Source organism: Stegastes partitus, unplaced genomic scaffold (genome assembly GCF_000690725.1).
Source record: "Stegastes partitus isolate 25-593 unplaced genomic scaffold, Stegastes_partitus-1.0.2 Scaffold472, whole genome shotgun sequence".
NCBI lineage: Eukaryota > Metazoa > Chordata > Actinopteri > Pomacentridae > Stegastes > Stegastes partitus.
Genome location: NW_007578203.1, coordinates 123,796 through 138,099, shown reverse-complemented (window position 1 = coordinate 138,099; position 14,304 = coordinate 123,796). Strand labels below are relative to the sequence as shown.

Here is a 14,304-nt window from a genome sequence, read left to right as displayed (position 1 = left end):
ACTGTCATTACTGACATTTATAGCTACAGCAGTTTTCAGCACAAATACAAAAAAACCTGATCAAACTTCAGTAGCCTCCCACCCAACAGCAGACAGACATAGTTACTGAGCAGCTTGTGGAAAAAAGTGGGCAGCTTAATAGCCTCATATTTTACTTTTTGGAGAACAAATCTGAACTTAAATGGCAGTGAATGGACTTCCATTCACTTGGTGGACGACGAAAAACACAAATTACACTTATGTTGTTCCGTGTCTACTAAGTGTTTTAAATAAGCACTTCTTTCCCAACAACTTTGACAAATAACTGTTTGTTTGTTTCTACATTTTCGAAACCTACCGAGAAATGCGATGGTTTCAGATGAAAGCAGGGCAGAAGACAGCAGTTATGAACAGAACTCCAGTTGTAACACCGACTTGCCCGCGTTTGGAATTCAGAGCCAGCACTAGAGAGAAAAACCACAAAAAAAAAAGAGAAACAGGATGCCATATGTGATGATGAGATGGTCTAAGGCGCTGCTCTTTACAGCTTGATGGGAGAGTGTGTTGCAGCCAAATGTTGCCAATGGATACCAAGTGCAGTCCCATGCTAGATATTGTAGTAAACTGTAAAATATGCAACTTGTGAAACAGGTGGGGAAGTATGGAGACGTAGCAGCAGTGCCAACACCGAGGGGAGGGAGAGTTAACGGCTTCATCCAAAGACGTTTCGCTTCCAGACAATTTCTGTCTGATCAGTAATCAGTAAAAGACAAATTCCAGTTTGTCTTTACTGTAGCTTGAACTCTGGTAATGACTTTCTGAAGTGATTTGTGTCCTTTATAAACACAACTCATTTGCGCCGTGTGATCTGACTTCATCTCCTGGCTGTAATCTCATTAGAACCAGACACTCGAGATGTGTGGAGAATGCTACATCCATAAAGTGCTGCATTTTGGCTTTCTAGTCCCACTGGTCCAACCCCCTGGAACTCATTTGTTATAATCATAGACATGACTTTCATGCCTATTAATACTGTGGCAGTGGAGCTCTACCCTTATGTGTATCCCCCGCTTTGTCCTTCCTTTCAGCATATTCTTGAAATGGTGACAAAGTGCCAAAGGAGGCATGTGGCAGCGTTGGTTGGACTATAAAGGTTTACATTTGGCAACCACTGTCTGTATCCACTATGCTCAACACAGGGAGCAGCTGCTGAGAAATCGCACTGTTACTTCAGCCCATCATCACTAGCCCCAGGGCATTCATAGGCCAGTCTGAGCTTGGCTTCAGGGCTATAGGGGAGGGAGTGCACTTAACTCTGCTGGCTGAAAGAGGCTTTCTGTACCAGGGGGAATCTGATATGGACACCAGCTTGGCTGCAGGAACTTAAGTGAGATAAATTGCAAAGTAGTTAGTCTGTCCTTTGGAGTTGAAGGTAACAGACAGAGGTTTATCTCGCAGGATATGCCCGTAGTCGCGCGTTCTTCGGGGGCAGTGTGGCAGGTTTACATCCTGAGGTTAGACCTGGAGAAGATAACGGTAGCATGGGAATATTGAGATGCAGCGCGGTGTGCCGCCGCATCACACGTGCTGCGGTGTTTAGGAAATGTTGGAAGCATGTGCAGACAAAGGGAGACTCTCAGACACGCTCTGAGTTTGGCGGAAAAAAAATTGTTTGGTTACATTTTACAGAGATTGGTAGTAGAACCAAAGGTGAAGGACTTTGTTTATTGTGTAGCTGTTAAATATTTTCATTGAAACTTTAAATACTTTCATTCTTATTACTTTTTGTGCTGTGGCTCAATTCCGACTTTAGAATCATTTTCCATGAGAAACACTGGAAATAATGAATCATTTTTTGTGTTTTTTGTTTTGCATTGTAATAACGTGGCCTGCCAAAAGTGAGAACACTGACAATGTAGAGGCGGCTTTTTTTTTCTTCTGATAATCACACCTAGCATTACTGATTACTTTTTAAATATTCTTTTCCACCATGATTTTACCTTGATGACTTGTTGCTTTATAAATGTGTGTACTTGTCAGCATTTTGTGTTGCCATTGTCAGTATTTCCTACAATGGGGGAAAAAAGGACAAAAGAAAGCAAAAACAATCTTGTTAATTTCACTGTGCTGTAGCCATTGTTTGCAAATGAAGACATGTTGTGCCACCTTTTCGTAAGCTGTTACACTTCTTGAGTGGTTAATCTGTAAAAGCAACAGTTCACATTAGGTGTTTTGTCAGTTACCAAAGAATCAACCCAGGACTCGCTACATGTAAACGTCAGCTGCAGTTATCAAAAGCATTCTGGAAAATGGTGGGAGAGAAAAAAAAAAAAAAAACATGCCAACTGAAGTGGAATCAGAGGAGACAGCTTGATGCAATGGGAGGAAAATCAATTACCAATCACTGCAGTGCAGAATAACTAGAATCTGTTAGTGAATGATGATATATAACATTGGATGTATCCAACAGGTTGTGCATCCAGCGGTGGATTTTTTTCCCTTCATGCATTTTTTATGTGTTCCCCGTGGTCTGTAGGTATGACCTGCTGCAGAAGCGACTTTTCCAGCTGGAGGAGGCAGAGGGAGGCTTTGACCAGTTCACTCGCAGCTACAAGACGTTCGGCGTGCAGCGGCAGCCTGACAACAGCCTGATCTTTAAAGAGTGGGCTCCAGCTGCAGAGGCCCTTTTCCTCACTGGCGACTTCAGTAAGTAACCTGAGGAGAGCTGTCCACTTCTGAGCAGCGTGACACCGGTGTGATCTGCGTGTGATTTCCAGATCGCTCCCTCTGAGCTCACCAGAGATTTGCTGCTGCTCAGTTAATATCTGCACGTGCACGTTCTATGTTTAGGAGCGCTTACAAAATCGACCCAATATGGATGCGAACAACCTGAAATTAAAGCTAAAAGTTGTCACAATAACCTCATGCTTATTGTTTTTTTTTTTTTGCTATAAATGCCTTTATACAAAATAGTGAGTCTTGTGTGTTAGAAAATCTTTATTTGTTTTTCTCCTGTCTGGCATTCTCATTTAGTTTTAAAGAAACAGCCTCATAAACGTTCTGCAGTTGCACAGCAGCAATCAATTGGCAATAATAAGTCAGAATACTAAAAAGAAAATGACACCTTTAATATAAAAGCTACACACACTGTTGGGACCAAAAGGAGAAAAAAAAGAGATTTCAGTGCAGACTGAAAGGTTGCATATCTTCAAGGTGCATTAAATAAGAAATTTGACATTTCTGCACTCTTGAACACAAAGGGGCAAAAAAATTAAGCAAAAGCTCAGCGTACTGCGGTACAAGGGTATCATCCCTTTTGATCAACCAACCTGGGAGTAGGAAACGTGGAGGATATTGATTACACAGGATAAACTTGCATACTGAGGGGGGATCTTTTGAATGTGGGAGTGTTTGTTAATATTTTAGTAGCTGGTTATTTCATCATCGCTCGCAAAGTTGTTGAGAGAGTGCAACCTCTGTGTTTGCACTGAAATCTCTATTCCCCCTGGTCCCAACTTTGAAAGTAATTTCAGGTTGATAGATTTTCGGCTGTTATTTTTGGTTAATGTGTGCTGTGAAAATGCGGCAAAATAATTTATTTTTTTCATCATTAACAAGATTGAACGAGACAGGCTCTCATCTATCAAATGTAAGGTCATACAGCTTCATTTTCCTTCCTTTTTTTTAGAGGTCCAGACACAAAAGTTGGACTACTCTGTGTTATTATTTGTAATGTCTATCATTATTAGTCGCGGTAACCTATGGTTTCCCTGGCTTTGTGTCAGTTCTCTACTGCAGACTAGGAGACTATAGTTAATCAAGTGTCCCTGAAGGAATTTATGCTTTGGGGATGTTTTACGCCTAAACTCATTATGACATACTGATCACAGCCACCACAATGCTTTATATTATCTGCACTACATTTAAGCCACTCAGTGTGTGTGTAACCTGAATCTGTGTTTAGTGTCCATATTGTGCTTGTAAACCTCCATATGTGCATCTTTCTGTTCTCGCTGTTGTGAAGCCTAACATATTACTCTCACTGAGAAAACAAAGAACACAACAATGACGCAATGTGAAATGGTATAATAATGAAATGTAATGATAGTCGATGAATTCACATAACTTACATGCTATTCGCCACACTACAGAATAAACACTTATCTGCGTGCGACAGCTGCTCTGAACTAACACCCCGCAGGTAATGACGCCGTATTACTGATAGTAGCGCACTATTAATACTATTACTTAAGACGCTAATAGCGGTACCCTCAGATTGATGCTCTATGGAAGCCCCGAAATGTGTCAATTTGTTTATTGTCCCTGCACATTTTTTGTGCTAGTTAGTTCTGTTTCTTCCATTCCCCTCTTTCCATATTTCTCCCATTCCCTTTCCCTTTTTAATTATCTTCCCAGGACCTTGGGCAGCAGCTCAATTCCAACATTCAATTCTGTGAGAGATTACATTTTGACACGGCTCAGTCATATTATTTGATTTCAATTTCATAGTAAATGTGGAAACAGCCCAGCAGCCCTAGTCATGAATATGGTGCAGGTTGGATGCATAATGCACTGTGTTTTTTTTTTTTTTTTTTTTTCCAGAGGAGTTTAAGCAAAGGGAGATAAATAAATTGTGAAAAAATATGACTTGGCCTGCCAATGAAAAGTGCTGGTGCTGTGCATGGTCACTTCTGGAGCATCTCCTGTGATTCATTTCCCACCCTGCCGTTGTTCTTACTCATGAATAGCAAGCAGATATGGATTACGGAATAGAAACAACATCCTAAATTGACATGCCAAGGTGGTCACTTAATAATAAATGTCTTCTGTTCTAATACATTCCTGTCAGTCAATGACAATTGGCAATGCGGTATCAGCACATTAGGAGCCTAACTCCTCTCTGTTGTTTCCTCAGAGCTAAAATTCAATGAGCAGTGAAGTGGTATTTTATCAGTTTTTCTTTTAGATGACTGAGCCCGCTGCTTTACTCACTGTCACAAATGTCACAGGATACAGTGGAACAGTGCAGAGAAGGAAAAACAACAAGAAAGAATTATGTAAGATGTGTTAGAGGGCGAGGGGAGGGGGCCGAAACTGTGCGAAGACGGATTGTAGAAGTCAGAAAAATAAAGTGCTGCTGTGACCACGGGGGGATATTGAAATGGAACAAAAGCCACAGTGGTGACTATCAGCTGCAAGCTGTTGTTAGCACAAGGCAAGTGGCAAAGCAGCTGTAATAAGGGTGAAGGAAACTGTTAATTGTTTTATTTGTAATTAAAAGTCATGAAGAACGCTGCGGTTGGGTTGCAAAATTTCTGACTTTGGCGACTCCTAGTGGTGAACTCGGACAAATAAGATGCCAGAGCACAGCTTGTGACTTTGTGATTTTAATATCCAGAAATCACATAATAATATGAATAAAACAAGCACATTACAGTGATGTTTAGTCTCCCTGCAGGTCTGTGACTGATTCACACCAAAAGAAACCAAAGGAACAAGAGGGATTAATGTCCTGATTTGGGGGCTGCTCAGTCATAAGCACTGCTTTTCTTTATATACGAGTGTCTTTAATCAGGATGCAGCTAATCAGTGTTTATGTTGCTCTTTGTGTTGCAAACCAGTGAATCTGATGTGCTTCAACTGTATCTGTTTACCCGTAGATGGCTGGGAAAAATTCTCCCACTCTTACACCAAGAAAGAATACGGCAAGTGGGAACTGATTCTTCCACCCAAGCATGACAAGTCTCCAGCTGTGGATCATAACACCAAACTCAAGGTAGAGAACAGAACATCTTCATACTTATTTTCACGCCCTCAGCAGGTGTCATCTTGCCACGGCGGCTCAGGGACTCGTCACTGTAATGTTTGTGGGAGATTCCCTGTCATGTGTGGTGTCTTATGAACCAAGTGAAAACCTGGCATGTCGCCATCAACAACATGTCACACTCACAGTGCAGAAGGGAGATTACTGTATGTACACAATCTGCACAGTGGAGAGTAGATGCACCTGAGGAGCCCGGCTGATGGCTTTTATTTCAGCTCCCATCTGTGGCAGGTATCCCTCAGGACATTGTGCTGTGTTTGTTTGGTGCGAAACACAGCTCGCAGTGGGTGTACATGATTGGTTTTAAGCTCTAGTAAATAATTCATCAGGGTTAAATGCAAAAGATGCACCTCCCATTATGCATTGTCTCCCAAGCACACAGTGTGGATGAGAAATAACCCAGAAATGAGATGCCAGGCGTGAAGTGGATGGCATCGCTACGGCACTCTCCTTGGGACTGGGTCATCGTTGGCACACTCCTGCGCCCTGGACAGGCTGCCCAGCTCCCATTGTCAGCGGAGGTCAGTCTAAGGACGATAAGAAGCAGATGGAAACGCTGGCACCTGGCCTTTCCTTGTGCACCCCTGCTGCCTATGAATGGCTGTCTTGCTGAGAGCTCCACTTTAGAATTAGTTCCACAGCACTCCCTCGTGGAAGCACAAGCCTAGCTCCAATCACTCTCATGTAGAGCAGCTTGCCCTTCCATCCCCTTTGTGCGGGGCCCAATTTGTCTCCATAAACAAGCAGTGTCCTTTTGTGGTTACAGTATTTACAGTAAGTTGTTTATGATGCAAGAATGCAACGCCGCGGAGGACGAACAGAGGCGATATCGAAGCGATCAAACGCGCCTTTTATCCGCGCCTAACTTTCCGTATATGGTCCAACTCTTAGTTGTTTTTCCTGTTCACGCACTCACTCAGCCTAGCAGTCTGATTTTTCTTTAATGTGCCTAATGCTGGCCAATTTGTCTGAAGGGCCACCGCTCTGTCAGGCTTTATGCCAGTCCATTTATCCAACTATCTTTTCCTAATCCTATAAACTGTGAAGCATGTCATAAGGGGAGCCAGGCAGCTAACCCCCAGGTGGCCTGGCCATAATGAAAAAACCCCAGAGGGGAGTCTGGCCAACGGCTCACAGGCAGGTGGCATTGAAACAGTCATTACTTCACAACAGTAGCCAGAATTAGTTGGGTTCTAATGCCCATTTCTGCGGGGGACAAAACAGGGTGGACACATACTGCGGGTAACACTACAAGATCGATTTCTTGGTTGGTTTTTCCAACTCTCACGCTGGCTTTCTCCTTTCTTATTTGACTGATGGAGGCAAAGTAACTTGTCAGATTTCCAAACTATATTTATTTTACCCCCTTCCAATCCTGAATTGCAGACATAATAGATGAGAGGCAAAGGATAATGATTTAGATTTCCTATTTTTCTAAATTGCTCCCTGGCTCAAATCCCCTCTCAAGATGGGCCAGTGAGTAGCTGTGTTAAAACCAATAAAAGAGTTGCACCGCTTACAAAAAAATAACACAGGATAATCACGGCTGAATCCAGATTTACCGCAACAAGTATTTTGGTCAATACTTTAGTTTTTTTTTTTTTTTTGTCCTCTGCACCATATTATCTCTTCGAGCCCAGTGTAATACTTTCTAAAGCTGTGAGTTTTGCATTGGAGAGCAGGGGCTCGCTTCCTGGACGAGGGGCGGTTTTTGTGTTGACACATTTTTAAAAAATGTTTGCTTTAGTGGTTGAACAATCTGCACCATCTTTCTGTATAATGGATGAGCAGTAAGAGCACAGTTTTATGATGTAAGCATTTCATGGCCAGAAGATGTAAATAAATGCTGACTTTAAATCCAGGGATAGAAACATGCAGGAGCCTCGGAGGACCTTTTGAATGCTCTGCTGATTTGTGACCAGACCTCTTAAACTCGACTGGATTGTTATTTATCTTTTATGGTTATCTTATATTGAAATTTTGCTTTCGTTCCATTTTGCTTTCATTTGCATACTCTTAACCTTCATCCTCTTTTTTCCTGTAGGGTTTTACTTCAGATTTTCAGCGCCACGGCGTGTATGATGTTGTCCGGGGATCCTTTGTCTGCCTGTTGTGTGTGTTGCCGTCCTCTCAGCTTATGTAAAGTGCCCTTGCTATAACATAACACTCATTTGTCTTATTTTTCCCAGGTGGTGGTTCACACCAAGGAGGGTGAACGCCTGTACCGGATCTCGCCTTGGGCCAAATATGTGACCAGGGAGGAGAAATCTGTCATCTATGACTGGGTTCACTGGGATCCACCACAACCTTACAATGTAAGTTATTATTTAAATGTATTATTTAGTAAAATTTTTACTGTTCGTTCTTCTTTTTTTAAGAAAAGCTTATTTCTTATTGATTTTTTTTGTTGTTTTGACTGAAAAACTGTTGAAAATCTGGTTTAAAAGAAAAAAAATCAACCCAAAATTCTTATTGAATTGAATCAGAAAAGCAAACATTGTGCAAACATGTAGGAATTTATTTATTTTTTTTAATGTCGGGAAGCATTTCCTGAGTTGTCGACGATAGATAGATAGATAGATGGATAGATGGATAGATAGATAGATAATCTTTCCATTAAACCAATGACAACCTATTGTGAAAAGCCTAATCACAGCTTTCCTACACTGATGATGTGTCACTGAAACTATGGCATGTTGAGTTTGCTCCGCTCCTAAAATAGCCTCCCCACGTCCGTCCATCTGAACATACCGTCTCATTTTTTGCATCTCATCGGTGAAGCCGTTGCAGCTATTCTTAATGCTCGATGCCGCTGATTCGAGAGGGTCTGAATACGTCTCAGTGCTACTTGTTGTGCTTAGCCTGAGAGGGAACAAGCGAAACAATAAGAGGCTATTAAAGGCCACCTTGCTTTCTTTATCGCTTGTTATTTGGCACCATTTTAATTAGAGGAGCCCACTTACTGGCAGTATATTTGTTTTATTTACAAGTGGCTCAATCATGCACTTCAAATGGTGGGCTGACGAGGCCTGGTGGGTAGCCATCAAGAAAATGTGTGCTATGTATAAAACAAATTCCTCTCCTGTTGTGTAACACGGACGCAGTGAATCATAGCTATTTTAATATTAAACATGTGTAGTGCTATTATCAGTCTCCGCGGTACGACATTGGCGCAATGAACCACGAAACCCACGCTTTGTCTTTGACTTTATGCTTCATGATTTACTCAACAAGTGTATTTTTAGCAGTTTTTAGGAAAAAAAGTGCGAGACCCCTGTCATGTTTTTCCGTCCACTTGACAGCAAATTCACCCTCGACCAAAGAAGCCCACGAGCCTGAGAATATACGAGGCTCACGTGGGCATCGCTTCACCGGAGGGGAAGGTCGCTTCGTACACCAACTTCACAAACAACGTGCTGCCTCGCATAAAAGACTTGGGTAAGACAAAACATTACGTCTATGAGATTATTCCTCTTCCCTTTTGGCCTACCTCTTATGTTGTTGGGCTATTCAAGTCTGTTAAAAGTGCACGGCAATCATCCCGCCCTGATCCTCTTCATCTAAGTGTCAGTCGGAGCTTTTGTTGATTCAACTCGAGAGCGTTTTGTATCTTCTCTCGCCAAGAGCAGAGTGGAAGTGAAGCATTAAGAAGATGGTTGTATATGCACACATACGCATCAATTCTGAGCCAACTATGTGGTTGGAAAACAATAGTTGAGGGGTTCAAGAGTTTCTTTTTTTTTTGCATATACATAGCTGCCAGTGTCTCTGTCAACACCGGTCCATAACATAGCAGACGTGATGCTGAGAGTGCTGCTGCTCGTCCAGGAGCCGTATTTTCAGTGAGCAGAGCTGTCACACTCCCTCTGCATTAAACCCCATCAGCAAGTCAACATCCTGTTTACTGGCATGACCTAAAGGGATCGCTGACCGTTGGGCGGCGTTTTGTAAAGAGGGCTCCGCAGCACTAGTAGCGCCACACAGCAGTTTTGGCTCCAAAACTGACAGCTTGTTCCCATTTCCATGATCGTGACTCAGGCGGGCCAGTAGAGGAAGGAAAAAAACCATCTCAATGCACCTTATCTCCCCGGCAACACAAACATGTAGAGCCATAGGATAAGACCCGTCATGACAAATCGTCAAAATTAATTAGATTCTAATAAATGTACCCGTTTCTATACAGCATCATATTCCATTTCTTTCTCATTCGGACTCACTTCTGATTTATTTTTGCTGATTAATTCAGTCCTCGCAGATTTTTTTTGGTGTCTGGTCTGATTGAACGGTCGGCTGTTGCAGATATTCTCCGTTTAATTATACATGACAGTTTAGATATGAAATGTTTTAATATGACTAAACTTGGATTGACAGAAGATTTATAATGTCTTTAGGTCAATGAATTTGCTGCGCTGCCCGAGCCTTACTCGTACTAAACAGAAGTGTGCGATTTTAACGTCCTTGAGTTGAAACTAAACAGCTTTTCATCTGGTGCTTGTGACTGTTAGACGATTGCGAAACATTTGAGCTTTTTGAAATTAGTTCTTAACAAGAAGAAAAAAAATTGTCACATTTCAAATGAATATGATCTGTGGAGCTTTGAGAAGTTTTAAAATTTGGAATATTCTTGTTTTATGTGTAAAGGTTTATATTAGCTTGTTTAATAAATGATTTAAACAGTTGTGCCACAAACCAACACTTATAATAAGTGAGAACTTTACACAACTTTAATCGGATCTATGATGACTTTGAACTTGGCATTTGGCATTTTTGTCTTTATGCTGTGTATAATATATTTGCATCTGACAGTGTAACTCGTTATGCTTTCGTTTCTTCTTTAAATTAACAAATGCAGCCAGAATTCATCAAGTTCTCCCCGTATTAATTAATTAATTTGCATTGTCCCTATTAAATAAACAGATAAAGTGAGTGAAATACAGGACAGCAGATGATGTTTTTATAAAAGACAAAACAAGGCAGATAAAGAAGAAGAGGAGGATTACTACATTTGAGCAATTGTTTCTACAGCAAAACAAACCTTGAAACATGAATTAAATTAAACATCTGTACAGCTTTAGCCTGTTGTTCCACCACAAAGTGTATTTTCCTTTGTAATTCTTCTATAAGAAACTGTCAAATTCTGGTTAAATGCAAAATCTATCACCTTCTTCCACTAGATTTCAGCACTGGAGGACTGTGTCTATATTGCTGCTCGAAGCTGTAATTAAAAACAGTTACCCTCAAAAGTAATACCAGCGCTTTTGTGCTTGTCAACATTGTCTTGTGCTCTCATCACACATGTGACTAATTAACTGCAATGTGTGATTAATAGCTCGGCTCGATAGCGAAGAGCGATATTAAAAATGTGACTTTAACCTCGCGCAACTGATCCGTGTCGTCGGCTTGCAGCTCCGCTCGTACGAGACGCGGCGTTACTTTGCATTCAAATACAGCCTGCTGCACTGACATTATTAAAAGGCACAGATATGACTGGCACAGCAAACCAGGAGAAATGTGATAAATGCTGTTTTCTCGGTCGTGTCATCCTGTTTAGTGGGTAAGGAAACTGCCAGAGTAAATGCTGTCAAAGAATCTACCTGCAGCAGCTGAGGGATTCTGCACAATAGGATTCTCCAGGAGGCTAAACTCCACGTCTCTAGTGACGGCTGCCTTTGCCTGCCATTTCATTTTCTTGACTGAAAGAGAGTATATAAATATAAAAAAAGAGAAACTTCCTCTCACCCCAGTGCTTTGTCACACTCCTTCAGAAGGCAAAGTTTTTTTTTCTCTCTCTCTCTCTCTTTCTTTCTCTCTCGCCTGAAAAGATATATATAAATAAATGTGCTCGATACAACAGTGGAAAACCGCAGGGCCTCCCTCTGGAGTGCTCAGTGGCAGTTTAAAAGCCTGTTGTTCTCTTATTCATAGAGGCAGTTTTCGTAGGTCGTTTTGAAATGCTGTACATGACCTCCTGACTCTGATAGCTGGTGTTTCCCTGTTGCCACAGCTTGTCTTTAGGATACTAGAGCTGGTGCGCAAAAAGGAAATGCCTGGAGCTCGTATATAAAAGCATGACTGACACGGGTCAAACAGTAGCAAGTCTTTAAGGTTTTCTGATGCTTTGTAACCAAATTAATGTAGACAAACAAATCCAAATATAAAATTTTATCCACTTAATATTTGCAAGTGCTCTCAAAACTTTTGCACTCTGTGGCCGGGCGCACACATTGTAAGAATTATTAGCATTTTTAAATGATGTTTGGGATGCGATCCAAAGGATTTATTGAGATGAATCATAAGAAAAGAGGAAATGTGAATAGATGGGATGCAATGCTGCTGGTAACAAAGACGCAGCAGGATGTTGAATATATATTTACGATGATGCATAATTTAGCGGTTTATCCACAGCTATTATCTGAGTGATACTAGTATTAGTGACGCAAAATTAATTCTATAATCTGGAGAGCTTTAACACATGAGGTGATACATTTTAATTGCATTTTTTTTTTTTTTTGCTCTTTCCATCTAGGTTACAACTGTATTCAGCTGATGGCTGTCATGGAGCATGCCTACTATGCAAGCTTCGGATATCAGATCACCAGTTTCTTTGCTGCTTCCAGGTAAACAGTTGTCAAATTCAGATTAAAGTTTACATACTGTATTCTGTGCACATGTCATTGAATCATTGTCTGAAAAAACTGTGTAAAATATTTAATATTATAGTTGTCATGATATGTATCAGGTCAACAATAACACTTTAAATGTATGTGAATTCTGTAATTTCCTCACTATGTAGGACTTTTCTGGAAGCAATGTATGCTCATACTGGATGCAATGTGGTGAGCAAAGACTGGTCAATTTGCTAGTTTTGCATCATTTCTTAGAAAATGTGATCATTGTTAGTTCAGTATTTCCAAACTAGACACCACTGCTACAGGCCTTCTTTAGTCTCTCTGATGGGATCAATCCTCTCCACCTGAAGTGTGTTTGGCCACAGATGATGCCAAATCACCTTGGACTGCAATGACTTTAATGTCTATTTTTTTTTTGCAGTATTTTCTCTACAATCTACACCATTTTATCCTGCTACATGTGGTATCTGCTGTTTAAATCAGCTGCGAACCATTTTCAAAGTGCCTGATGTTTATTTTGAGGGTTGAATGAGCAACTTCACACTGTCATTGAAAACGAACTGAGTGCGCAACTTCCCATTCAACTCAGTCACCTCAAATCAAGGTTAGGAAGCCTGACACCAGCAATAATCTCTCTGTAAATACATTTCCTGTTAATCCAGAGAGTGGAGGGGAGTCATAGATAAAGGTGGACTAGTCTGAGTCTTTATCTTCTTCCCGATATCCTCCTTCCCTTGCTTAGAGTAGAGAATATACCATAAAGTGTAAAGTATATATTGTAATTTCACCCTTGATTGATCTCTCAGTGTCATTTAAAACCTTAGTGGTTGAATACCGGGAAGCGAGGTAATCCTGGCACTATGTGCCCTGTTTTGCAAGGAAGCTGATAGAATGATAGCTGGAAGGACAGACTGGATGTTATTGGAATGTAAGCGGTGATATATGTGTGTTTGTATATGGAAATGCGTGTGTACGCATACAGTTGTGGTTTTCTCAGTGTCCTGTGAGCGTCTTTTTCGTGATCCTTCAAATGATATTTAAAGGACTATAGAGAAGTTATACTACAACATGACAAAACCATCGTAAGCCCTCTTGATAGTGTATAGTATACTGGTTGTACTTGAGACAAGTGACTGGACAAGGTCACCGTGTTATATTGTGTGAAATAATGATGAATTATGCTGTGAAGCACAAGCATTGTACTGAAAATCTGAATTCAGTGCATGCGATAACACTTGCTCTTAAATAGGTCTGTTGTGGCAAGACCCAGTGTTATGGTGAGGTGTTAGAATTGGACTGATAGGTTTTTTTGTTTGGGGGAATTGAAATAACACACAAAGTACGCTGTGGGTCTTTGGAAAAATGAATGTGTGTATACGTGTACAGCCACAATATTAAAACCAGTTTCCTGATATTTAGTTAGTCCCCTTTGAACAGCCAGAATACTTCCCATACCGGGACACTGGCAGCAGATCCTTTGGGTCCTGTGGGTTGCAGGGTGGGACCTCAATTCTGGCACTTCCCATAAGTGCTCGGTCAGATTGGGATCTGGGGAGTTTGGAGGCTCGTGGTTGTGTTCCTCGAGCACTTCCTGTACAGTTCTTGCGGTGGGGTGGGGGAGGCTGTTGCTGATGGGGGTGTGCTTAGTCTAAAACAACGTGTAGGTGGGTCAGACTTGTCATCCCTGTGAATATCAAGACCCAGGGTTTCCCAGCAGAGCATTGTAACAAGATGATTGATGTGGTTTTAATGTTGTGGCTCATCAGTGTGTATTAGCTGTTCTTTAATTAGTGTAGTTGTGATGCCCAAATACCTTCTTCCACATCCTTCTTTAAAATGTCATCTTGAAAGAAAAAAAAAAGTGTTATTTAG

The 14,304-nt window shown here is 41.2% G+C and overlaps 1 protein-coding gene across 1 annotated transcript in view; it reads left to right on the top strand.

Moving 5' to 3' along the window:
* gbe1b (glucan (1,4-alpha-), branching enzyme 1b) overlaps positions 1 to 14,304 on the top strand; it is a 74,781-nt gene that overhangs the window by 8,314 nt on the left and 52,163 nt on the right. The window contains exons 2-6 of the mRNA XM_008286831.1: positions 2,516 to 2,685; positions 5,640 to 5,755; positions 7,993 to 8,118; positions 9,106 to 9,241; positions 12,330 to 12,420. Of these exons, the coding sequence (XP_008285053.1) occupies positions 2,516 to 2,685; positions 5,640 to 5,755; positions 7,993 to 8,118; positions 9,106 to 9,241; positions 12,330 to 12,420 (639 nt within the window). The remainder of the gene's footprint in view (positions 1 to 2,515; positions 2,686 to 5,639; positions 5,756 to 7,992; positions 8,119 to 9,105; positions 9,242 to 12,329; positions 12,421 to 14,304) is intronic.